The following is a 26,480-nucleotide window of genomic DNA, read 5'->3' on the forward strand; positions in this document are numbered from 1 at the left end:
TGTCCATGCTCAGTGCTGCTGTCAACAGCAGCTAGGACATGGAATCCACACAGATGCCCAACAGTGCATGGATAATGGAGATGTGGCAATGTGGATGGAACTGGAAAACACTACACTGAGAGAAGCAAATATCCATGTTTTTTTCATATCTGGATCCTAGCTTCCCGTTTTTAGATTTAGACAGTAAACATGGATGCCTGCAGAAGTCAGGAAGCCAGAGATGACTGTGGTGGGGTAGGTGTTAGTGGGGAGAGGAGATAGGAGAATATGTGGGACAGGAAAGCAAAGGGAGTGGGGGGGGGCTACAGAGTTAAGTGGGGGATGGGAGAGTGGATTGGGCTAATCAGAACCAAAGATGTACTACTTTGTAAGCTAATTTAATACAATAAAATAATAAAATACATTTAGAAAGGGAGTTTGAATGAAAGTACCCTGTATATGCAGAAATGCTATTCACAGAAGACATGCAAAATTTCAGTGCCAGGTATGGGCCACCATCCTATGAGTTATCAATGAAGGAAGTTCCAGCCAGTCCCTCCAATAACACAGGCTACCACTGATTCTCAAGACTGCCCACCCTAATTAGCTGGTGACCCTACTGCGGAAGATACCACATACATTGGTTGCAGGACATAGAGAATGAACTTGGGCCTGACGGAAGCACCCACCTCCTCCTCCATGGCTGGCTTTTACAGAGCTGGTAGGTCCCAAGCAGGCCACGGGAGAAAAGACATCAGTGGTCTCACCCAGTATGGGATCCTGCAGGCTGCACTACTAACCTGCCAGGCAAGATGTGCCTACTAATCCAAATGGTATGACTACTATATGGAGGCAAGCAACTACTTTCTGATTAGATTTGAGGCATTTTCCATAGGAGGGAATTTATCCCTATATACCACTGTAAACTTTGTCAAAAGCCCGTGGATGGGGAGGCAACAGACACTAGAAGAAAACCTACTGTTACTGGTTTTTTTTTTCACGTCATGTTGTCAAATTGCTTCCTAAATATTTATATTTATACCCATAGGTTTGCTGCTTTCAACGTTGGTCAGAAAAGTTTCTTTTTGCAGCGGGTAGTGGCTAATGCAGATATTTATAACTGGTCAAGGAATGAAAATAAGTGACTTTGAATGCTCATCCCTAAATGGGACAGCTATACACTCCCTCCTCCCAGGGGTCGGGGAGCACTGCAGAGGAAGGGGTGGGAAGAACGCAGGAGCTAAGAGGGGAAGAGGAGTGCTGAGAGGCGCTGTCTCCTGGGTACCACAGGGCCATCGCACTCATGAACCGCACAAGGCCAAGCCAGTCAGAATGTCACTGTGGATGATGGAGGGGCTCATGAGGTCCTACCTCTAGCTAAGGAGCTACTGGCAGCTGATGGCTGCAACACGCGAGTCATAATGCACACATGTAATCCCAGTGCTCAGGAACGGGAGGCAGGAAGATCAGAAGTCAAAAGGTCAACCTTGCTATATAACAAGTTACAACTTAGCCTGAGATACATAAGGTGTACACACACGCACACACACACAAATAAAAGTTAAGTAATTTACTCAAAGTTACATAGCCAGTCCAGAGAAAGCCAACATATGAACTGGGTTCTGGGGTCTGGATTCCTTATCCCTCTATGATGCTGTTTTTATAGTGTGTGTGTGTGTGTGTGTGTGTGTGTGTGTGTGTGTGCATGTGCACTTGCACTAAAACAAGCAAAGGCAGAAGTTTGGAAGGGTATTAACAATATCGCTAGAGTGGCTATCTCAAAAGAAAGAAGGAAAATAGGAATGAAGAGTATGGTGGATTTCAATTTAATATATATAAGCATATTTCTCACTTAGAGATAAATATGAACTTGAAAAGAGCTTAAGCACTTTTAAAATATATAAAATATCCAGGCAGTAGATCGTGTTGATAAAAATTTATCTGCACATGAAAATGCTTGCCGAGACTGAAAGCTCAGACTTTCAGCGTTGTATCTGAGAACTAAGGGTTGACATTGTTGTGCTTTTTTTGTTCTAATTTTATATTTTTATCCCTTTTGTGGGCCCCCTTTTTTGGCACTGGGTTGATGTATGGATCGAATTATTGAATCTAGGCCTTGTCCTAGGCAAGTATTCTACCACTGAGCTGTATACCAAGCACCCCATCCCATGCCCCCTGCTTAACCTTTTGAGGCAGGGTCTAAGTTACCCAAATTAGCCTTGATCTTGTGATCCTCCCACTATAGCCCCCTAGGCAGCTATGGGATTGCATCACCAGGTCTGCATCTTATAGTTTTTATAAAGTGCAAATGAGATACATTTTCATGAGTTTTCTGTCATGTGATTTCTCTATTTTTGCATACAGTCTATCAACGTAGTGTCAGCTCTAAAGAAGACAAAAGTCCATCATACAACTTGGAGTAGTCCTACATTCAGTGTTTTTAAAAGGAAATTATATGAAGTGACTACATCAGGGAGCTTCTAGTTTGGTTAATGTCACTAGATGATTGAGCTAAGATAGCACTAGATTTTATCAGCACGTCCTATCTATAGGATCTGCATCCTTGAGTTCAGCTGGCCTCAGATGGCTACTATAGTTAGGACGTCAGTGGTTGTAACTCTGCTGAACACATGTAGAGATTTTCCTTTTGACTATTCCCTAAACAATCTGGCAATAATAACAACCACAGACAAAATATTTATGTTGTATTATGTGTATTAGAAATAAACCAGAGATGGTTTAGAGGATACAGGTTCTACTAACTTACTACAAACTGGCTAGGCATTGTGGCGCACACCTTAATCCCAGCACTTGGGTGGCAGAAGCAGGTGGATCTCTGTGAGTTCAACATCAGCCTGGTCTACAAAGTAAGTTCCTGGACAGTCAGAGTTCTGTGATAAAGAGAGCTTGTCAAAAAAAGAAGAAAAGAAAAAAGAAAAAAAGGAAAAAGGAAAAGAAAAGAAAGGAAGGAAGGAAGGAAAAGAGCGAGAGAAAGAGAGAGAGAGAAAGAGAGAGAGAGAAGGAGAGAGAGAGAGAGAAAGAAAGGAAGAAAGGAAGAAAGAAAGAAAGAATTACAGCATTCTTCATTAGGGGTTTGAGAACTTGTGGATTCTAGTGTCTCCAGGGAGTCTGGACCCACTTATCTGAAGACACTGCATGATCACTGTTTCTGCTGTGTACATGCTGTCAACAAATAAGCTAAAAATACGAGAAGGCAAAGACAGTCTCAGATTCAGGGCAGGTCATAAAAAAATCAGTTGGGAAGGTCTAAATGTTTCCATGGATATTTATTTTAAAAAGAATCATGGCCTAAAATAGTTGTTTTCTGCCTTGGCTACACTTTAAAGCCACCTGGGAACCGTTAAGGGCCTTGGCCCCATGCTCTGTCCCATCAGACAGATGCTCTTGTGGGCCCAGAGTGACAGGGCTGCAGGAAGTCTCCTGAGTCCCAGGCACAGCTGGCCTGAGAGCCGACACCCTGACAGGATCAAGGTGACTTGCTAGTTTGAAATTTGTGTGTTGATTTAAAGAAAGTTATTTATGGTTTTTGCTAATGACAGGAAGTGGGGACAGCATGCTGGTAGTTTATCTTAAATGTGGCTTAGATCCAGGCATTTGGATGTTGTGGCATGCTGCCGTCAAGTGCTACAGGAAAAATATGCTGACAGTTCCATTACTTTGAGAGGTAAGCAGATGCCCTTTGAAAACAAATCGATCAAACTCAAGACAGAGGGAGAGGCAGACGCCATAACAGCAGAGAGCCGAGCCACTACTGTGGCCCAGGATTTGGGAGTATGCCACTGGATAGGAAATGTGGCACTTGCCAAAAAGTTCTTACCTATTAAAAATCGACTGCAGGGCTTCCTCAAAACGCCGCAGGACTTTTGGTGGGGTTGGCCACTTCACATGCTTCCCATAGTCTCTCATGTTCTTGACACCGTGGAATCGTCTGGCTACCTCGTGGATGTACGACTTCACTTTATAGCGCCTGTAGTACCTGATTATTGTCAGAGCTGCCTTGGTCCTCTTGTACCGCATGCGGGCCAGGGTGCCACGCCACACCTTTGTGAGAGAGAAAGGAAACGGAAAATATTGCTGGCTAAGTAGTAGGTGACTTTGGCATTACAGATGGTTCCTCTGCTTAACTAGCTCAGCTGGTAGCCGAATTGAAGTAAAAACCAAAGACAATGCAGGGGTAAGTGGGTGGTGGCCATGTGCCGGAGGCACATAGATCTCTGAGTTCAAGGCCAGCCTGGTCTAAAGAGTCCTAGGACAGCCAGAACTACACAGAGAAAACCTGTCTCAAACAAACTAACATACACTAAAACCACCACCACCAAGAGACAAAGCCTGTCTATTCCATCTGTTGCCAATAGATGGCGAGAGGAATCATAGCCATTCCCCCTAACCCCCACTCCCCAGCCAATCATAATTTTACAGAGATGTGTGTGTGGTATTTAAAGCAGTTTTGTTTTAACTTTATTATCACAAAATGAAGGAAACCAAAATGCAAGTATCTGAAGATGGATAAATATTTTAGGAAAGCTGAAGTCAAGTAAGATGAGTCAGAGCCAAACGCCGTAAGCATCTACAGTGCTTCAGAAATGCAGCTTCACACAGACAGCACACCAGCGCTAAGTGGATTTACACAAAGCCTACACTCCAGCTTTTCCTAGGCACAATACAGTCGTGAGAACTTAGTATATTCACTCTTGGGGAAAGGGCCGAAGAGATCATCAGGATCACATTAAGTTCCCCTGAGCATCAGCACTCGATAATCAGATAATATATAAACACCAAATCTGTCCGAGCATCATGTCAGAGATACTACATCTTTTCAAGCTCCTGTACACAGGCACTCCTAGTTTACAATCTTTTGAGAAAGCCAAATTTAATGTAATCTTTGACTGATGGAGGACCCTTCTCTGACTCATTCTCTCAATCACTGAATTTGCTTTCTTCCCTACTGTTTCCAGTATGTGCCCTTTTCTGTTCTTTTCTGCAGCAGAGGCTCTGCGACCTCAGATGACTAACCACACTCTCTTTGCTGAATGCTAACCCCAGATCCCTAGCTATTCACCGCTGTGCCTTAATCACCCAGTCCCATCCTTAGGTGGCTTGTGTTATTTCCCTCTGGTTTCAACCGTGAATTCAAAGCCCATAGTACGGGTTCTCCAGCCTCCCCCAGGGTTCCTGTAAATCCTCTTGAATCCCCATCTGTGCCCCCTGAATTCTCCTAAGACACACTTGCACCAGCTCCTCCATTTAGCTGTTGTGAGGCTGTCTTCCTGCGGCTGAGTGCTCACTGTGTGCTGGCACGTTCTCTCTCCGCAGCCTGTGGCACCGCATGAGCAAGCACACAGACTTGTTTGCAGACCACATGGGAGGAGGTTATCAAGGGAGCCCGATGGGTCGAGAAAACCCGCAATACATAAGGGAAACAGGGTGTGTGAGCAACGTGTGCGACAGCAATCTAGAGTTCACGTATCGCCAGTACTGGAAGACAATGAGGCAATGAAAACCATCTCGTGTTCTCACGCGGCACTGAACAGAACCCTTTTTAGTCTCAGCGGCTCCTTCCTGTAGCCGAATGTGCTGTACAGATGGCTGTGCTACGCCCCCACCCGAGTGCTAAAATAAAGGCCCCTTCTTTGGTATCTTGAGAAACCAAAGGGAACACAATTAGAGGGTGGAAGTGTGTGATTCAATTTCTTAGACAAAACACACTTCAAGTTTCCTACTGTTTGTGGCTTTGCTTTTCAGAGGGGGGAGAAAATTGAGATTCTCTGGTGCCCACAAAGCCAGTCTTCTAATTTCCAAGAAGCATTTTGTGAAGCTTTTTATTAAAACGGTTTTGGTTGGAAACTTTAAAAGCATTCCGGAAGTGCTTTTTAAGGAGGGGCTTCACTTGTTCCGTTTGTGTAGCTGGCTGACCTAGGGTTTAGATGTTGAAAAACACAGTATAAAACATGCTGAGCCTAAGATGGTAACCCCATTCCTGTCCCCTGAGCCTACTCTCCTGTCCTGCATGCTTGCTCTTCACAAACTGTTTTAACTGCTCCTTCCAGGGCCTATTGCCACATCTGCCAATACTGCGCTTGTATGTTCCGTCCAAATCGTAAAACCCGGGCATTTACCTGTCTCACCAACACTCATTCTGCTGTCACTTCAACAGCTGTCAAAACAGTTTTCAGTGTTTATTATGTATATCATATCCACACACATATGTATTGCATTAGATTATGTATAGCATATAAAATGGGCTTATTGTTGTATAAGGGAGTATGATTATTCTCCCATTACCTTATATGTTTGCCTTCACTCATAGTTTAGAACTCCAGGTACAATTTCTAAACCTCTCCTTTATCTTCTTAGTATATCACCAAATGTCTCAAAGGCCCACCAAGCAACCACTGACACTTTTCAGACCAGCGGGCTCAGCCACAGAATCTTGCTTCCACCTCCCAAGTGCTGGGATTCCATATGTGAACCACTACATGTCCACCTAAAAGCATTTTAATAAGCTCAGATTTAGAGGAGGATCAAAAATTCAAGGTCATCCTTGGTTACAGTGAGTTCAAGGCCAGCCTAGGGGACCTTATCTCAAAAATTAAGAAAGAAGCATTTTAATATTTAAAAAAAAAAACAAAAGTTAGGAAGGCCAGCACTAAACATAGGAGAAGTGGGTTTTTATAGTCCCCAAACTGCAAGGCTCAGGGGTTTTCAAGGAATGTCATGTAGGAACCTGGCAGAACATCCCGTGAGCGCAAAGGTCAGGGTACAGGGTATAAAACATGTCAAATTCTGGGAAATGGGTTGAGGCAAGGTGGGATTCAAGTTTTCCAGTAAACATAAATGAACTTATTTTTGACCTTGTAACAAAATGGCTACTGATCGTAAGATGGGGTTAAGCTGGTTCACCAAAAGAGCAGCCCGAGACTAGAGAAGTATCCTGGTGCAGCAGTAGGGAGAGCTGGAGAGCAGAGCCACAGGAAGGACAGAGGGAAGCAGGAACATCCCCCTGGAGCAGGACAGGACTGAGCACAACCCAGTTAGGTACCAAATCTCCACACAGAAGCACGTGATCTTTTATGTCACATTTCTGCCCCTAAATGTGTCCCTTCATGTTTCTTGTAATAAATGCTCCTCCAATGGCTGCCTGATACTCCCCCCTGTCTGTTCCCATCTCCTACTGCCCCTCTTTTTCCTGACTTGTCCCAGACACACTAGCTTCCCTGCTGCACCCGGAACTAGCCAGGGCCCCTCCCTTCTTGCCTGTCTGGGACGATCTTCCAGACGCTACATGGGTGACTTTCTTACTCTGGGCTTGTTCAGCTGTCACTTATCCTGTTGAAGAGTTCCACTTGTCCCCACTCTCCTTCCCCTGCTCCATGGTCAATCTCGTCTCCTCTCTCAGCACGCTCTAACAGACCGTGCTGCTGGCTTGCTGGAGCACTGCTCACGCTCCTCTCTCTTTGCTCACAGTCATGTCTCACGGCTGTGGCAATGCCAAGGATGCTGCAGTCACTCAGGAAGGAGCTCATCCTTGCTTGTAGAAGATTCCATGAAAAGCACATGGTTCCTATTTCACAGCATCTCACTTTCCCTCAGCATATGACTCGGCTGGGGACTTGCTATTTGTCAGGGACTCTGGGATGTAACTGTGTCTCTTTGCTACTAGGTTTCTCTGAGTGAAAGAAAGGTATGGGAGATGCGTGTCTTACTTTTCAGTATCTACTCTTTCATGTAACATCCTTGGATTCAGTATTGTGCCTGATCTTCTGAGTCTGATGTCGCCAAGCCCAGGACTTTAGATGGTAAACTTGGTGAATCTGTGAGAAAAAGACTGAGGGAGTCACTAGCTTCTTGGTGTCCGAAAGGAGCCCTGGCTGTCCTCTCCCCTTTATGCAGCTTACTCGTCTTTCCTCAGTTGCCTGTCTCACTTCCCTATGGACAAGGTACCTGGCTCTTCCCACAGCTCTAGGAGACAAGTGGGTGGCTTCTGCTGTATGCAGACACTTAGATTTCTCCACCTGCTTGGGGGGAATTATCACTTGTTCCCTTCCAAAGGCTGTTCCTTTCTCTTGTCTGCTGTCATGTGTACTAAGGCTCTGCTTGTCCTTGTGGTTTTATCTAAGGTTTAGAACTACCCTGCTGCTGCGTGGGGGCTGGGGAGGCAGAGAGGGGAGATATAAACACAATCTCTACCCTTAACAGGGGTTTTCTAGCACCGTCTGGATGCTGCATCTTTCCTTTGGTTCATGCTTCCTCAGTGGCCAGGCGTTTCAGAGTAACATCTGGCGTTCATTACAGGTTAACTGGAAACCTCTGCTCTAGTGTCAGAAGAGGCCAGCTTTCCTTTCTCCATCCCAGAGCCCCATAGGCTTTGGTTTTTTACTTTTATTCTTGTTGTCACCAGCGTGGGTCTGTCTTACTGTTAGTACAAATCACTACCTCATACTAAATCTAATCACTAAATCTAGTATTCTCTGAAGTGGGCATTCTCTTGGTTCCTACAACCAGAATTCTTCAAAATTTAGCTTCCTAGGCCTCCAAACTTAGGTTTTTCATTTGTTTGTTTCAAGACAGGATTTCTCTGTGTAGCCCTGGCTGTCCTGGAACTCACTCTGTAGACCAGGCTGGCCTCGAACTCAGAGATCCACTTACCTCTGCCTTCCAAGTGCTGGGGTTAAAGGTAGACATTACCACTGTCTGGCCTAGAGACAAGGTTTTTAGAGGGTCTTTCTCCATTTCTACACTCTAATTTCTCATCTTAGTTACTTTGACAGGGTCTACCTGTTAAAGAATGGTAGTGGATAAGAGAGAATATTTAAGTCTCAGGTTGAACTTTGAGCAAATCATAAAGCACATAGAATTTCTCACAGATACTCACATACTTGATCCAATTTAGAATGCGACTGCCCGATTTGGCCCCTTCTACGAGTGGTTTCCTTGGTGAGTGCACAAGGCAATGGGGTTCACTGTGGCACTTTCATACCCACAGAGCATTACACTTTGATCCTGCCCATCCTCCACTGTGCTTCCCACCTCCTTCCCTCATTCCTTCCTCCCCTAAGGAGTCCCCTCTTCTTTCTTGTCACATATATCCTATTGTTCTCCTGGAGTTATTTTAAAGCAAGGCTCAAAGACAGAAACATATTCCTCTTCTCCTAAAATATCTGTTTGAGGAAAAAAATTAATAAAGGCCTAGTGTGCTATTTTAAAACATTTTTATCAGAATGGCAGGTTATTATGTATCAAGAAGGTAAAATCTAGTAGATATAATTTATGTTTTTAGTATAATTCCTAAAACATAGCCCCTCAGTATTACATATAAATTAATAATATTTTAAGATGACCTATGGGAAATCTAAGATGAAATGAGGTAACTAAATCTTCAGTCAATAAACCATTTTAGAAAAGGAGACACAGAGAAGTACATGTGAATGGCTATCATCATAAGCTGTCCTGATAAACTATTATTACAGAGTGGGATGCAGGGTCTGCCTGGTAGAACGTAATTCAGACATGACCACTGTGGGCTGGAGAGAGGGCTCAGTGGGCAAAGAGCTTGATGTGCAAGCATGAGAATCCAAGTTTGAACCCCACAACCCACATAAAGGCAAATACAGAAACACAGACATCTATAACCCCAGTGCTCCCACAGAGAGATGGAAGGCAGACAAAGGAGAATCCTGGGCACTTGCTGGCCAGCTAGCCTGGTACACACAGCAGCAAACAACAACAACAACAACAACAACAACAACAACAACAACAACAACGAGGCCCTGTTTCAAACAAGGTGAAAGGCAAAGATTAATAGTAAAGATTGATAATTGAGGTTATTCCATGATTTCTACACATGTGGCAGCATGTATGCACCAACACACACACACACACACACACACACACACACACACACACACACACACACACAGAGTCTATCCTTGAGCTGTGGTAGCTGAGTGTGGAGCACTAAGCAGGCAGGTGTCTGAGGCTTGCATGTCTCACATGCAGCCTTGCCCAGGTCCTTTAGCTGTCACTAGTGTGCAGGCCACTGCAGCTCACAGTGACTCCAGCACAGCAATGACTGGATCTGACAGTTTCCTTGCAACTCCCATTTCAGGAAGCAACGGACCCTTTGGTCAATTACTACTAGGAGGACATCTCAACATTAACCTCTTCAAAACCTAAATTACAGTTATTTTGCAGACAAAAGAAAACAAAATGCTTCAGTTAACAGGGCCAGTAATTCTAAGGGATTGATATCATGACGCCATCTTGTTCAAAAGTAAACACTCCGTGGAGTTGTATTGAAGTGACTGCTTGCTTTTGTTTGGCTTTAGTTTCTTGAGAGCAAAGTTACAAAACTGATAATTTACCTTTACAATCGTTCAGGTCAAGGCTACCTCTAAACTGCTTTTTGATAGAGAACTATAGTGTTTTTGTCAAGCCTTATGAGCTTGAAATGATCCAAAGTGGTGTCTTGGGATGTTTCAACTTTGCCTCCTTAAAGAAAAAAAAATTACCTGTTACATTTTAGTGTCAGATGCTTACAAAGGGTCTGTTTTGAATGGTTCCCTAGATACTTGAAAACTCAGAACCAGCCAGAGATAAGGCTTTCTTTTGCAGAGTTTCCATCGTGAATTCTGAAATAGGCTTTCTGTAATGCACCTTTAAAAGGGGGCTAACTATTCATTAAGTTTGGAAAAGCTGTACACTGAAACACCTATTTTGGAAGTTTACAACTCACATTAGCATATTAGATACCCTGAGACATTCTGGATATATACATTATATAATATTTATATTTTTAACACATACTTTACTACAGACATTTCTGTATACAGACACCTTGTTTTGAACACAATCAGGATGCACCACTCTAAAACATGGTACTTTGGCACAGGGAAAGAAACCAAGAAAAACAAACGTGGGAAGGATACAGGGAATCTATGAGGGTAACCTTAGCTTCGAATCCTCCCAGTTGGAGGCAGATATAGAGACTGAAGTGGCCACCTCCTGTTTCCAGGCAGAACAACTAGAAGAGGGAGGGGGATATCAAGCTACCCACAAAACCTTCAATCTAAAATTTGTCTTGCCTACAAGATGTGCAGGGATAAAGATGGAGCTGAGATTGAGCAAACACCCAACCAATGACTGCCCTAACTTGGGACCCATCCCATGGGAGAGAGCCAACCCCCGACAGTAATAATGCTGCTCTAGTATGCTTGCAGATAGGAACATGGCATGACTATCTCCTGAGAGGCTTCATCCAGCAGCAGATGCAGTCAGATGCAGAGACCCACGACCAAACATCAGGCAGAGCCTGGGGAGTCTTGTGGAAGAGTGGGGGATAGAAGTGAGCAAGTCAGAGGGGTCAAAGACACCACGAGCAGATCCGCAGAGTCAACTAACCTGGGACCTTGGGGGCTCACAGAGCCTGGGCCACTAACCAGGGAGCATAGAGGAGCTGGACCTAGACCCCTACACATTTGTAGCAAATGTGCAGCTTGGTCTTCATGTGGGTCCCCTAACAAGTGGAATGGGGGGGGGGCTGTCTTGGTCTCTGTTACCTGACATTTGACTCCCCTTATCCCCTACCTAGACTGCCTGGTTGGGCCTCAGTGGGAGAGGATGTACCCAGTTTGCCGGGACTAGATGCTCCAGGGTCGGGTGATACCCAAGCGGGGCTCACCTTCTCCTCAGAGGAGAGGAAGGGTAATTGGGGGAGGGAGTGGTAAGGTTGGAACTGGGAAGAAAGGAGGGAGGGGGGCTGTGATGGGGATGTAAAGTGAATAAAAACAAGAACAAACAAACAAAAACCCTTTGTTCCTTCAATTGAGTAAACTCCTTAGAAAACCACACCAACATTTTCTAATTTTATAGCTGTTTTTTAACTATGGTAGAGAATATCCTCATTTTTAGGAAACACATGTTGAAGTACTATGAAGAGACATAATATCTGGATTCCCTTTAAATAGCCGAGTGCATATGCATGCACAAACAAAAATCTGATACAGCGATGTCTCTGTGTATATGCTTATATAGATATATACAAAGAGACCCAAGAACAAACATGACAAAGCAAATATGGGAAAAACATTTAACACTTGGGGCAACACAGAAATTCGTCATAGTAACCTTGTAAGTCTTCTATAAATCTATAAATATCTCAAAATAACACAAATTAAAATTATTTTTAAGTGATAGAGAAGAACAAATTAAAGGATGTATTTCTAACAAATTTTCCGTGAGATGATCTTTATGTATGTGTGTTCACACAGGTGTGTAAAGACACACACACACACACACACACACACACACACACACACACACACACTCTTGAAGTAGTAGGCTAATGAGGCTCGGCAGGTAAAGGTGCCTTCTGCTAAGCCTGAGGACGTGATGCTAATCTCTGGAACACACATGGTGGGAGGAGAAAACAGACTACCAAAGACTGTTCTCCGTTTTCCACACTTGTACAATGGCACACATAGACATAAACACACAAACAATAAATGCACAAAACCTGAAGTTGATTCAGCTTTCTGAACACAGGTGGGGGCATATGCAGCAAACTGAAAATAAGTGCTTGAGTATGTAAATGAGCTTAGGCTCGTTAAACAGATTGGAAATTAAGAATGCGAAACTAATTCTTATTTACTCTCTTCTGGAGTTACATGTAGAGTACTACACAGGGCTATACTCACACTAAGCCACTTAGAATCTGAGGAGAAAGGGGAAAAAAATTAATGCAGATCTTACTTTTATTTAAAATCCTGATCTTTTGTTTATCCCCTGCCCTTGATTAGGGGTTTTAAACATATTGTGATGAAAATAATCTAGCTTGATAAGTTTTCCTATCAGTCTTACTCATCCAACCCTAGTCCTCCACATAAGAACAGACTGGACCCATCAGCTGGCAGACCGAGGGAAGGAGAGAGTGCCAGGCCTGTGCTGGCCTCTGAGTAAGGTGATTTACTCACAGCATCTCATTAATCCTCTTAGTGGTCCAGACAGGCGGATGTTTTGTACTCTGCAGTTTACAGTACATACTGAAACTGTATCTCAGACTGCTCTAACTCCAAGAACTGATCACAATTGGGAGCCAGTGACCCTATGCAGGGCAGTGCCCTTCATTTGATTTCCTCTCTGAGAACGAGACCAGAGCTTTCTTGACAGTCAACAGGAATACTGGTTTCAATACAGCCTAGTCTACGCTCTTCATGTAAAGGCAGGCAATCCCCGAATCACCACGTCTCAACTGACTCACTCTCTTTCTACAGCCAGAACACAACCTTGTTGTTCTGCTTTCATGAGAAGAGGTTCACGGTGTTATGGTAAGATAGAGGCAGACAGGAAGAGGGACTTACACACTGCAGCTATGACGGCACTTACCAAAAAGGCACATCATGGTTTGGTGACAAGCTTAACTTATAATTATAAAGGGATGTTTGTTTTGTTTTGTTACTTAGGGCTTCATTATGTACCCATGGGCTGCTTAAGGAATTCCACATCAGAGGAAGAGTTTTCATAAGGGAGTGAAAGTTCACTGTGACAAATAGCTTTGATAAATGAAAATATATAACTCAAATTTTCACAATATAGAAAAAGTACACAAACACAAAAAGAAAAAAGTACACTAAATAATGGCTGAGCAGTTTCTACTTAGCACTCTTAAACAGTTAACTAAGAATTAACTATGAACATCATTTTGGAACAATATGATATTTGAAATTGGTAATTATTTTATTTCTTAGCATACAGGTCCAATGAGATACTAAATATTCATCGACAATAATTTGTTTTTAATAGGAAAAAGAACAAACAACATTTACTATATACCTAGAGGCAGCAGAGTTAGACTCCAGCAATAATACTAATTATCTTTCTGGTAACTTAAGTTTCCACATCTAAATATCAGCTATATTCCTATTACTCTATTAGTTGGAAAATATCTTGTATCTTTATAAAACACTGGCATTTAGGTTATTTTCTCTTTCAATCTTTTCTGACTTATAAAATGTTCCTAGAAGCTGTGGAGGTCTTATGTCATTCAATAAGCCTGTGTGGTACATGTGTCTTCTGGAGGGAGCACAAAGGAAAGACAAGATACCTGTGTTGGCTTAAGAAAGAGTCAGTATTCCTGAGGTACCTGGAAACAACTAACTTCTTTAAAAACCTAACTTCTAAGTTATCAGGCCACAGTGACGCCTGCTTCTGTTGACTGAGGCATTATCCTTAGTAGTAGAGTGTCCAGATCCACAGAACATGGCGTAGACATACAAGGGAATTTTATTCCATCATGAAGAATGAGATGATCTCATTGGCAGAAAAATGAATGGAACTGGAGATCACATGCAAAGTGAAATAAACCAGACTCACAAACATACAATGTGGATCCCACATCACACACACACACACACACACACACACACACACACACACATGAATGTAGAAGGGGCCTATTTGGGACGAGGAGGGAAATGAGTAGGGAGGAGGACAGAAGGGGGAAATCGTGAACTCGGTCAAAATACATGATATATTTGATTGAAAGTGTCACGAAGTCTACTTCTTGACGTTAGCTCTTTTTCAACATGGAGCCTCATTATGTAGCTCTGGCTGCACAGAGCTCCACTTGCCTCTTTCTCCTGAGTGTTGGGATGAAAGGTGTATGCCACCATGTCTTTCAGTATTGTTTTACTACAAACCCCTTTGAAAGGCTCCAACCATTTAAAGTGTCCAATACTGCAGAGCAAGGTTGCGGCTAGAAAATCCAGCACTGGTGAGGTGGACAGCTCCCTGGCCGGCTCTGCTGCAGGGAGAGGCTTCAGGTTCTTCCCTGGTAAGCTGACCGGGAATCTACCACCGACCCCAACAGCTCCTGATAATGCATACACGTTATCTCAAAGGTCTCTTTTGCCATGCCCTAGGAGGCGATGGAGAACAGTGCACTGGTACTCATCCTGTGCAAGGCACATCACTTAAGGACGGGCGTGTACGAGGACTTGGCCTTGACTTGATTGTAAATGTGCTGCTTTGTATCTTTTATTAATAATTCATCATAAAAAGTAGGAAACAAACTTAGGATGAGTCTGGACATACATGAATATACTTCCGTTTTTAAATGCTTGGTTTGGAAAGGCTGTTTCAGCCCTATGAGCCAAGCATCTGCAGAGAAGTTCAAATAATATTTAACGCTCTTGCTAGCAGCATGGCTCTGGAGTAGGCAATGGAGAATTGTGCCAGAAAGGTTTGGTTGAGACACCAGTGTTCTTGAACATAGTTTGGCATCCCAGCATAGCACCACTAACCATTAGAGCATCGAAGCTGGATGAACACACTTCTTGATAGAGGACTTCAGATCCTGAGGAAAGGGAGTAACCTGGAAAAGACTTCTTATTTACTTAAGCTAAATGCTAAAATGTTTTGCCTTTATCACTGTCTTTCTTAGATGGTAGCTGGTATTACGGGGAAAGGCAGATGAAGGAGCTTGTTATGAACAGGGACCTTCTGACAGTGCAACTTCAGACAAACGAGGTCAAATAAGGGACGAATCCAAGTCACCACCAAGTTATAACAGCACTGCTCAGAGGCCAAAGTCGGTTGTTTGGGTATGTAGTTTATCACACAGCAAACAAATATAATCAGTATGGCAGGTACTTCTTCCTAGACCACTGTGCTGATATAAAGAAAAGCTACCATTTTTGAAAAATATACTTAACTTAAAGGGAAATATTGAACTTGCTCAGCGATGCTCAAGTTTTATATCTGCACACAGATGTTAACTATCTTTATTAATGAACATCCTGGGCTGAGGAAGCATCTCAGTTGATAGAGTGCTCATCTAGCATGCACAAGGCTCCTGGGCTCCATCCTTAGTACTGCATAAACTATGTATGGTGGTGGTTCAAGGTCATCATTTTCACATGTGAGTTGGAGGCCAGCCTGGGCTATGTTATATTCTGTCTCAAAACAAGCAAAAACCACAAGTAAAACAAACAAAGTAGGGCTGGAGAGATGGCTCAGTGGTTAAGAGCAATGACTGCTCTTCCAAAGGTCCCGAGTTCAAATCCCAGCAACCACATGATGACTCACAACCATCTGTAATAAGATCTGAAGCCCTCTTCTGGGGTGTCTAAAGACAGCTACAGTGTACTTACATATAATAAATAATCTTAAAAATTAAAAAAAAAACAAAGTAAAGTCAATTCTAGAAATATAGCCTTATAATTGCAATTAAAATATTATTATTTATTTCTTCTTGAAGAAATATTTTATAATGTATTTTTGAAAATTGGGGTTTCTTAGTTATATATTAAGAACAAAAAAATGATGCTTAACAAGAATGACTGATTTCTGAAATAACTTCTATTACTGTTACATCTATCACTTTACAAATAAACTCATTTTATCAGTTATTTGTAATCTGATTATTTCTTTAGCTTTCAATTTCCTCTTGACTTATGTGGCGTCTTTACAAACGAAGATCATCTTGTCACTCATGTTTTCAATATTTTCCTAGTAAATATGTTCATTTATTTGTTATGTTGCCTTACGAAAGTCATTACATTTTTAAAAAATGAAGTAAAGTGTATTCATTTTTATGTCTGCATCTATTGCCATACAAAGCTGTGGCCATACAGTAATCACCAAATGCTCTGAATGCTTTTTGTTTTTCCATGTGATGTAATATCCTCCTATGCTATGGTTCCGGTTGGCCCAGAGTACACAATCCTATGAACACTTAACCAATACCCTCTTGTAAGCTATTACTAGTGTCTTCTTTCTTTGCAGTTATAAATAACAGCATTATCACCATATATAAATTCATGTGCACAAACGGTTCATAATAAGGTTTCTAGAACTAGAATTGTGTTTTCAGAAATACTTCCAAAATTAAAAAGCAGGAAATATATCTGGAGCATGTTTAAGTCATCATATATCAATTTTTTTTTATTCATAAATGCCTAGGTTGAGCAACAGTGCTCTGTTAATAAACAGTTACAGATAATTAGCTGAACTGATATTAAGATGATTAAACTACTTTAACTATAGTGTTACTCAATTAAAAAGTTCACTATCCATTTGAAAACTATTTTTCTTGTCATTGTTAGATGTGTGCATACGCACGCCTGCATGTGTGAGCACATGTGCACAAGGATGCACATGTGTGTGGATGCCCAGTTCATGCAGGGAATCATCCTTCCTGTTCTTCTACCTCATTCATTGGAGCAAGGTCCTTCAATCAAACCCAGAGCTTACTGCTGCGGCTAGTTTCCCTAGTCAACTTGCTCTTACCTTTTGCCTTCAGCAGCTGGAATTACAGGTAGCCTACCACAACTTCTTGGCATTTTACATGGGACCTGGAAATCCAATTTCTGATCCTCACAAACTACCAAAAAAAAAAAAAAAAAATTCCCCAGCATCCTCCCACCCAAATGTTTTCAGACAGGGTCTCCCTGTGCAGTCCAAGCTGGCCTCCAGCCCAGAGTCCCCCTGCCTCCGTTTCTGGAATGCTGGGATTACAGATTTGTAGCACCATGCCTGGCTTGAAATTTTTTTTGAAAACTGTTTGTTCATACTTTTTTAAAAAAGCCATCCTGTACTTAGAATTTTTTCATAGTAACTGCAAAACTTTTTGTATGAAAAATCAGCTAGTCCTTTATATTTCCTGAGACTACACTTTGCCCTTTATTACAACTTTGATATAGTTATCAGTTCATGATAATAAAACATGACAAGAATTTTACTCGGTGTTTCTGAGGAAAACTAAGACAAAACAAAACACCCGTGTCTTCTGAAACTGCCCAAGGATTTAGCAGTGCCTCTCCTCTGAAACAGTAAGCCAGGTTGCTGAAGTTGCTAGCTACAATCTTACAACCATAAGGGGGCGCCAGATGGAGCAAGAAGGTAGTATTCTCTGCCCAAGTCTGAACTGCACTTTCTGTTTCTGTGTAGTGATATACTTTGAGAATTAAGAGTGTTAAGTATGGGGCAGGAACAGCTGTCAACATCTGTCTTTCTCAATTCTTTGGTTGCTGCTATATTTAGAAATGCTGTTCCTGGTCTAAAATCAAGTATATGTCTATAAAATAATTTTATGCTTTTCTTAAGACGCAAGCTACACAGGGATGAGAGGGCTCACAACTAGGGCTTGTATCTCACTCAGCCCAGGAATGGCAGTCAGTAGGGTGCATTCTACAGATTATCTATGATTTAAAAGTGTGGCATGCCCATGAGGGCTCTAGATTCTTTCGAATGCAAATTAGTTGTCAGGTACAGCAGATAGGCATAACCGGCTGCTAGGTGAGTGGGCAGGATGCTAATCGGCTCCTTCTGGTCAGGGACTAAGAAAGGTTAATATCAAATCACCATGAGAAATCTCTGTAAGACAGATGTAAAAGCCACTGAGGAAAAGGAAGTCACTGGGAAACAGGCAGGGAGATGAACTGATATGAACAGATACACAGATATGTGCACCCACATAATACAGTCATTTGACTACAGAAGACTTAAGCTATAGTGGAGAATCTGCCAGTTAACACACCAGCCAAGCCAGGACTTTCATGCAAAGTCAGGAATACCTACCTCCAGTTCAGACAGCCTTTCTAATAAACCCCAGCACTAAGCTGCCTATAGTTATTTCTGTGGGTGATCCTAAGATGTACATTAGGATCATCAAAATCTACCTCTCTCTTTTTTTCTCACCCCTCTTGACTGCTTGTGATGAATATTTCATGGAACTCCCTCGCAGCCGCCCTCAGGTGTCCTTACAGAGAACTAAATCCAAACCCAAGCTCCAGCTGACACCCTGTGCGGAGAGAAACCCTGCCGCACTGAGCCTTGAAGAAACAGCCATGTGCAAGGTGGTGGGAGCGCAGACCCAGCCAGTGGGCTGCAGGGAAGGCCTTCAAATGCTCCCTCTTGCTCTGCAGGCTTTGCTTCAGTGTTCCTCTGGTTCAGTCCCCGTTCTCTTTGATCTAATCCTAGGGTCAGCTCTCCTTAGAGAGGTCTTTGCGGAGCATCCTGGCTCCACGCATCCTGGTCCTGAGGGATCTTCCTCCACAGCGTTACATAAGCTATAGTTATTTCTTTGTTCACACCTTTTGCTTCACTTCTTGGCCAGAAGGTATATTCCACAAAGACAAGATCTATTTCTGCTTCATTCAGGACTGTATTTTCAAAGAGAGCCTGATGGTGAATGAATCATTATTGGTCTGAATAAAGCAGATGCATTTATTATACATGAGGTTGCTTGTCTGAGAAAAGGTCATATGAGAGTTTGACCTGCAGGGAGGGCCCAATAACTGTGTGGTTAGCAGAATTCGGAAGGAAGAATTCACCCCTTCACACAGCCATGAGGAAGCGCCAAGCCACTCAGAAACAAACGTTGAGGACAGCAGAGACTTGGCAGCAGTCATGTTCTTCAGCAGTGGAGGAAAGCTACGAGTTCTACTGTGTAATTTTTCCTGCCTTCACAGGGCCTATGAGAAAGTTCTTTTTAACACTTAAAGAGGACAGGACTGTGGGGGAAACTAGGAATTCTGTAAAACCAAAATAACAAAAATTATTTACCAGTCGGGCGGTGGTGGCACATGCTTTTAATCCTAGCACTTGGGAGGCAGAGGCAGGCGGATTTCTGAGTTTGAGACCAGCCTGGTCTACAAAGTGAGTTCCAGGACAGTCAGGACTATACAGAGAAACCCTGTCTCAAAAAACAAACAAAAACAAAACAAAAAAAATTATTTACCAGTTCTGTACTGGTTTTGAAATTAATAAAACTCTGTAAATAATAACATCACATCATATTCCAAAGTTATTGACTAGACCTAAAGTTTATATGACTCAATGAATTTATAATATATATATATATATATTTTAAATTATGTATTCTTTTTTTCTTTTTTCCCCCTTCCCTTTCTCCTACTTGCTCCAGGCCCCGCTAGCTCCCGTCCCTGCTTGCTCTGGTCCCATTCACTCTGGCCCATAGGTTTTTTTATTTGTTTCTCATTATGGATGGTTATGAGTCACCATGTGGTTACTGGGATTTGAACTCATAACCTCCAGAAGAGCAGTCAGTGTTTTTAACCGCTGAGCCATCTCACCAGCTCATATTCTTTTTTTCATATATAGTATTGTATGATTTTTTTTATTTTCAAGTTTTTAAAAATAAAGTTTATAAAATTTAAAAAATATATTAAACTTATTTAAAAGTTTTGATTCCAAAAAAGAAGCCATTTTGGGTTAGACTAGATTAGCTAGCTCTCTGATGCTTTTGGCAGAGGTTTCAAGAGAAGACATGGCCATGAACAAAGCCCCAGCGTTATTACAGCTGCTGTGAGAATTTCCAAGTCACGCTCCTCTGGAGAGGTGACCCAGCAGGTCTCTGCCCTTTCAAAGGGCATGGATTCTGAGATTCTCTCATTTGAACTAGTCTAAGAATCTCGACTTTCTAAATGGAAACAGAGTGCCCGTGCAGAAGCCTTCGTGTCTGCACCCTTCCCTCCCAACTGAGGTAACAGGTTTCAGGGGTTAGAAAGGAGACATCTTTTAGAATCCATCATTCAGCCGATTGCGCTACCCTAGAACTTAGTGAATATAACAGAATTTATTTCTTCTTGTATCTGGAGTTGGACCAGTCTCACCTACACACAGGCTGGTGCCGTGTGTGGATTATAGGACCATGTTCTTTTCATAGAGAAGCCTGAGAAGACAAGGCTGACATAAGTATATTTTAAGCTCTCTGGGTCATGTCCCTGTACATCCCACTGGCCACTGTGCGATGATCATTTCTCTCATCTTTTCTGTTTCATAGAATGTGGTTGACAGGAAATCGGATAGCACATGCTTGGTGGGAAAATGCCATTTCTTTTCAAAACACCACCATACAGGAAGGTTTCTACTGTGTCAATTATAATAACTTATTTTCTGTTTTTTACTTAGGAGGCACATGCAACTGAAAAACACCTCAGTTTTACTTGACTGTTCCATAGATGAGCACAAACACTCCCCACACTGCAGACTGCAGAGGCCAGGGGTTATTTACCTCCTAGATTCCACTCACTCTTAGGAGAAATAAATCTTCTTAGGCCTTTCCCTCTAATTTTGCTAGATGGGGTTCCTGAAGAATAGTGAAGAACCCCACAAGTGAATTTACAAGTGAAAACTATTCTGTGAATTGTTAGGTAAATAGACCAAAGACAGTTGGCTTGCTAAACAGCACTGAAGAAAATATTGACTCAGGTGACACAACTTAGTCTAGATGTTTCCGACCAAAGAAATTATACAATATTTATAGGCAGACCTTTTAAGAGATGGTTGATATTAACACTATATATTTTAATGGCAATAAATAGTCCAAGAGTTTATATGATTAAAGCTTTTAACACAGGTTGAATATCCTGGATTATCTGGCTGGGGCCTAAATGCAGTCACATAATTCACAAGAAGGTAGCAGTGGGAGACCTGAAATGCGAGAGCAGACAGCACTGTTTCCATGAGGGTAGATGGCAGGAATAGAGATTAGAATAATGTCCCCACAAGCCACACACTGGTGGGGGCTATCAGAAGCTACAAGAGGTAGGAGACTGATTTCCTTTACCGCCTTTGGAGAGAACACTGTCTTGCTATCTGTTTGTTTTTGCTCAATAAACTGAATTAAAACTTTCTGTTAGAACTATGAAAGAATACATTTCGGTTGTTTTAAGCCACCACATTTGTAATAATCATTTCCAGTAGTCTTTGGTACTAATTCACATGGTTATATGGCATAGCTATGACAATAACTTGACTCAAATCCAAATCAGCAATATCGGTATTAACAACAACAGAAAGTAAATAAATTACTTACAGAGTGCTGAAACGATGTTGAGTACACTGACTCATCTAATACTTGTAACTATACCCCCAAGTACAGTTTCATTTTCCCTGAGGCACACGTGATCTAAGCATGTTGTCCTATGGAGCGGAGACTGGAACTCACTGTCTTACAGTAGACTAAAGTGAGAAGTCCCTGTGGCTCAGAAGAACCACGGTGGAGGCTAGAAATCAGCAAGATTTGTGATTCTTCAACTCAGGAAGAATAAAATCTTTAAGACAATTTTTCTCAGTCAAGAATAATTCTTGTACATACTAACTAGTTCCTTTGTTTGCTTGGTATTGTTGAACTGAAGCAAATAGCTGTCAAGAACTCACTAGTATCTGCGCTTTCATATGTAACAAGGCTAGCTAGCAAGAAATATTGTAACAGGCACTGTGTTGGTGGCCTCCTGTGGAACCCACACCTGCGCATGCCATTCCTGCTGACCTACTGCTAACCTAGCTGAAGATATATGTGCAAAGGAATAAATGGCTTAAGACTCAGACACTGGGGAAAAAGTACAGGCATTAAAAAGGACAATAAGCATTTTCTTTTGAGCAAGATTCTTATAAATCACGTAGCTGAGTAAGAGAGTCTCTGCCCTGAGTATTCACAACATACTTTAGGCGCATTCACACCTACAGCACACTCCCAGGGGTCATAAATCCCTAAAACATACTTTTTGCTCACTCAAGAAAGCAAGTATCAGAAATGACCTTGAGTCAGTCCTGCTTACAACTCACAATGTAAGAGATCCCCATGTCCTACTCACACCTGACATGGACCTGCTTTATCTAACTCTATCATTTAGAGACCAAGGTGAGGATGACATAAAGTCTGAAACTTGTAACCAACATCAGGCTCAGGGCCTCCCCTCCCACTGAGTACATCATCTTAGTCCCACAGATGACAAGCAGTGGAGAGAAGTAAAGATGGCCATTTGAAAAGTTTCACTGGGAGACTCTGGTGGAGGGCAGTGTCCTTTGAAGAACACTGAGAACAAGGCAGGTAGCATGCGTAAAAGCATGGCGATGAGGTACGCAGTACAGGTTGTGTCTGAAGATCAGTGACGAGAAACAATGGCAGCCCATGGCCTGGGAGGAGATGCAGCTGGTTGAATGAGATGCTGGAAGAGTCTGCTTTTAACTTTTAGGAGATGGAAGGATTTATGAATAGATGAGCATCATCACTGAAACTCAGACTACAGTTTTGTACATGTAAGAGTCAAGGAACAAAACCTGGAAGGTCACTCAGCATGGGCTGGGGCATCTTCATGCTCTTGTTGGTTTTTATATGAGAATACCCATGCACAGTGCACAAACATGGCTTTGAATTTTAAAACTGTGCATAAGAGAGAGCTGGAAAATGACTGGGTTGATGTCATCTTTACTTAAATATTCAAAATGTGTTAATTGTAATAAAATGCTAATTAAAAATTTAGGCCAAAATAATAAGAGCAGAGCTATATGCTGTTTCTATTTATAATCTATTCATTTAAAGATTAACAAACTCAAATATTAGTCTGTAAAAGTGAATTTAAATGATAAATACTTGATTATATCTTAGTTCTCTGAGAATATTCCTCATCAACTCATTTTCTGTAAATGGTCCATTTCCTAGCCATACAAAGACAAAATAAAACCATTTAGGACAGGTGACTATCCTGAGTTAATATATTATTTTATAACTATATTCAATATCCTAACTTAAATACAATATCCTAAATAAATATCTTATTGCTGCTTCTTCTTTCTTCTTTTTCCTTCCTTCCTCCTCCTCCTCCTCCTCCTCNCTCCTCCTCCTCCTCCTCCTCCTCCTCCTCATCCTCATCCTCCTCTTCCTCCTCTTCTTCCTCCTTCTCTTTGAGACAGTGTCTCATCATGTATCCATGGCTGTCCTGGAACTTACTATGTAGACCATAGATCAACCTACCTCTGCCTCCTAAGTGCTAAGATTAAGGCATGCACCACAACACTTGATACAATTAGATTTAAAAAAAAAAAAAAAAAGTACAGGCTCTCATTACTCTACTAAATTTGGATAGACCAGGATGTTTGACAACATTAAGACATTCCAATAAAAATACTGAATAAAAATATTGTTAAGTTTTTTTATGTAAGATTACAGCCTTGCCCCCAGTGAGTACTCTGCCCACTTCACCCTGATGAGTGTGCAAGCAGATAGCTCCAGAATGAACAACACGGCCAAGAGAAAATCATGTGGTACAGTAGTTATTTTTATCATGAACACTTTGATATTCTTAATTTTTTACAAGGCCACTGTTAATAGCTGTTATATTTTTTGCTACACAAATGTATAATATATACAACTACTGTCTTAACATTTAAAATTTTCCACTGCTTTCTACTCTCATAAGAAATGTCACAAAAATTTTTTTACAAATAAATTTTACATACATTTTAAAAAATGTTCTTAATATTAATTACTAGAAGTACAGTAGCTAAAATTGAGGCAGAACATTTTTAGATTTTTAAAAATATACTGCTAAATTATTCCTTGGCAAGTTCTCACCACTTAATCTGCGTATGATGTGCACAGGTATACATGTCTGTATACAAGCATGTAGATGGGCAAGCATAGTTGTGCTCATGCATATGAAAGCTAAAGGTTGACACCGATGTCTTCCTCTGCTGCTTCCTACCTGATGGTTTGAGAGTCTAACTGAACCTGGAGCTCACCAGTTCAGCTACACTAGAAATTTCAGACTCATGCATATCACTTGGTAGTATTTCATACATCTGCTAAGCAAGAGGAAAGAAGTACCTCACCACCGGGGTGCTCAGACTGGAACCACACATAGCGTACATAGTCACTTTGTTAAAGTTACATTTTCTTAGGTTAATGAAATATGTGAAAAAAATTAGATATGCTTGGGAGTACATTTTTAAACTTGCACTAAGGATATGGTTCAATGATAAGACAAGTTTGCCTTGCAGATGTTGCCTGCGTTCCAACCTCTGCACACCACAAACAGAACTCCCCCCCACAAACCAACCAAACAAAAACACCCTAAAAAGTCTTTAAGTGGCAGTTACTTTTCACTAAGGGATGAACAGCCATTACAGTAAAATATTCTGATCGTCACAAGAACCAGAGAAGGCCAGAGGTGAAGGCGGGAGAGGAGAAGATAGATGTCTGTTAGAAAGACAGAATTGAAGATGGCTTCGGCAGATGTGCTTCCCAGCAGCTTCAATACAGGGGAAACTTAATGAGTTGCAAGGCTTATGTGATTTAGAAGGCATGTTTAATAAGGCAGGCAACTAAAATAAATACTCCTTGCACCCAAATATGCCCTTTGTATCTTTAGAACAATTATTTTTGTTGGGGAAGGAGCAAAAATGAATTGCTCAGTAGCAACTCCATGGCTTTTGTTCCCTGTGTCTGAACACATTTCCAGCTACACTTGTGATTGTATGCTTCTTATTCATGAGCTTGCTCCTCTTGAATCCGGGTACGAATATTGTGATTTAGTGTAAACATCTATTCACTAAATCCCTTTCCTTTTGCTAATAAATGCTTTACAAAGAGTCAATCTCTTCAGCTTGTAGCAATTAAACAAGAAAAGAGCAATGAAAATGTAGCCATGTTTCCATCCCCTCCCCCTTTTCTCTGATACCACCTATAGGGGCCAGACACCGTTGCCATGGAGACAACAGCTGTTGGGCTATGAGTGACAGGTCTCAAGAGAGGAATGTCTGAGAAAGGGAAGTCTCAAGTTAAAACAAAAGTGATGAGGGAAAAAAACAAAGCAAGCTGTTTTCCTGACACAGTGGAGACTCAATTGAGAGGTGTATTCAGCCCGAGAGAAGAAAATAAAGGTTTTCCCCTTCTTTCATCTAACGCAGGAAACGTTTTTCTTCCAACAGGGAACAGACTTCTTTTAAGTAAATCTGAAGCATATGTACACATCTCAGCATAATTACATTTTAAAATTGGGATTCATACTGATGCACCAAATTGGTTGCTGTAGTAATGAGCTATCACCCAGGCAACGGGCTTGCTGCTCTTTCTGGAAAGCAAATCATCAGAGTCCAATGTGGGGGAATGGGTTGGGGATGGGAGGCAGAGGACACTTACTGACGGGGGGTGGGGAGGGAAGTGGGCTGTGGAAGGGCAACAGATGACACTGGCCATATCTAGGAGGAGATAAGGATGAGACAAATTGGTTTTGACACATCATCATTATTTTCCAAATATGCTTTTTCTCATTTTATTCACCAGTTGGGTGGAGAAGGAGGAGGGTACTGAGGGCGGGAAGGCAAGAACGCCTTGTGGTTTCAATGATAATTTCTGCTGAAACCTTTTTATTTTTCTAAAAGGCTGTCATTTGTCAAGGTGCACATGTGGATGCATATTTAAATGGATCAGTTGTTGGCTTATATCATAAATCTCAGAGATTTTCTTCAGAATTGTAAGATCAATGACTTGTACATAGCAATATTATCCTAATAGCATGGTTTAGTAATATATGCAGGATAAGGTTTCAAATTCGGTAGCTGAAATCTCCTAGATGTTTCTTTCTTTCTTTTTTATTTTTACATTTTTGGTTTTTCCTTTTTTTTCTTTTTTTCTTTTCTTTATTTACATTTCAAATGCTATCCTGAAAGTTCCCCAT

General features: G+C 41.7%; 1 protein-coding gene across 1 annotated transcript in view; it reads right to left on the reverse strand.

Moving 5' to 3' along the window:
• Myo1d (myosin ID) overlaps positions 1–26,480 on the reverse strand; it is a 285,134-nt gene that overhangs the window by 116,057 nt on the left and 142,597 nt on the right. Inside the window, exon 17 of the mRNA XM_021211724.1 lies at positions 3,818–4,041. Within this exon, the coding sequence (XP_021067383.1) occupies positions 3,818–4,041 (224 nt within the window). The remainder of the gene's footprint in view (positions 1–3,817; positions 4,042–26,480) is intronic.

The sequence above is a fragment of the Mus pahari genome, chromosome 14, assembly GCF_900095145.1.
Source record: "Mus pahari chromosome 14, PAHARI_EIJ_v1.1, whole genome shotgun sequence".
Classification (NCBI taxonomy): Eukaryota; Metazoa; Chordata; class Mammalia; order Rodentia; family Muridae; genus Mus; species Mus pahari.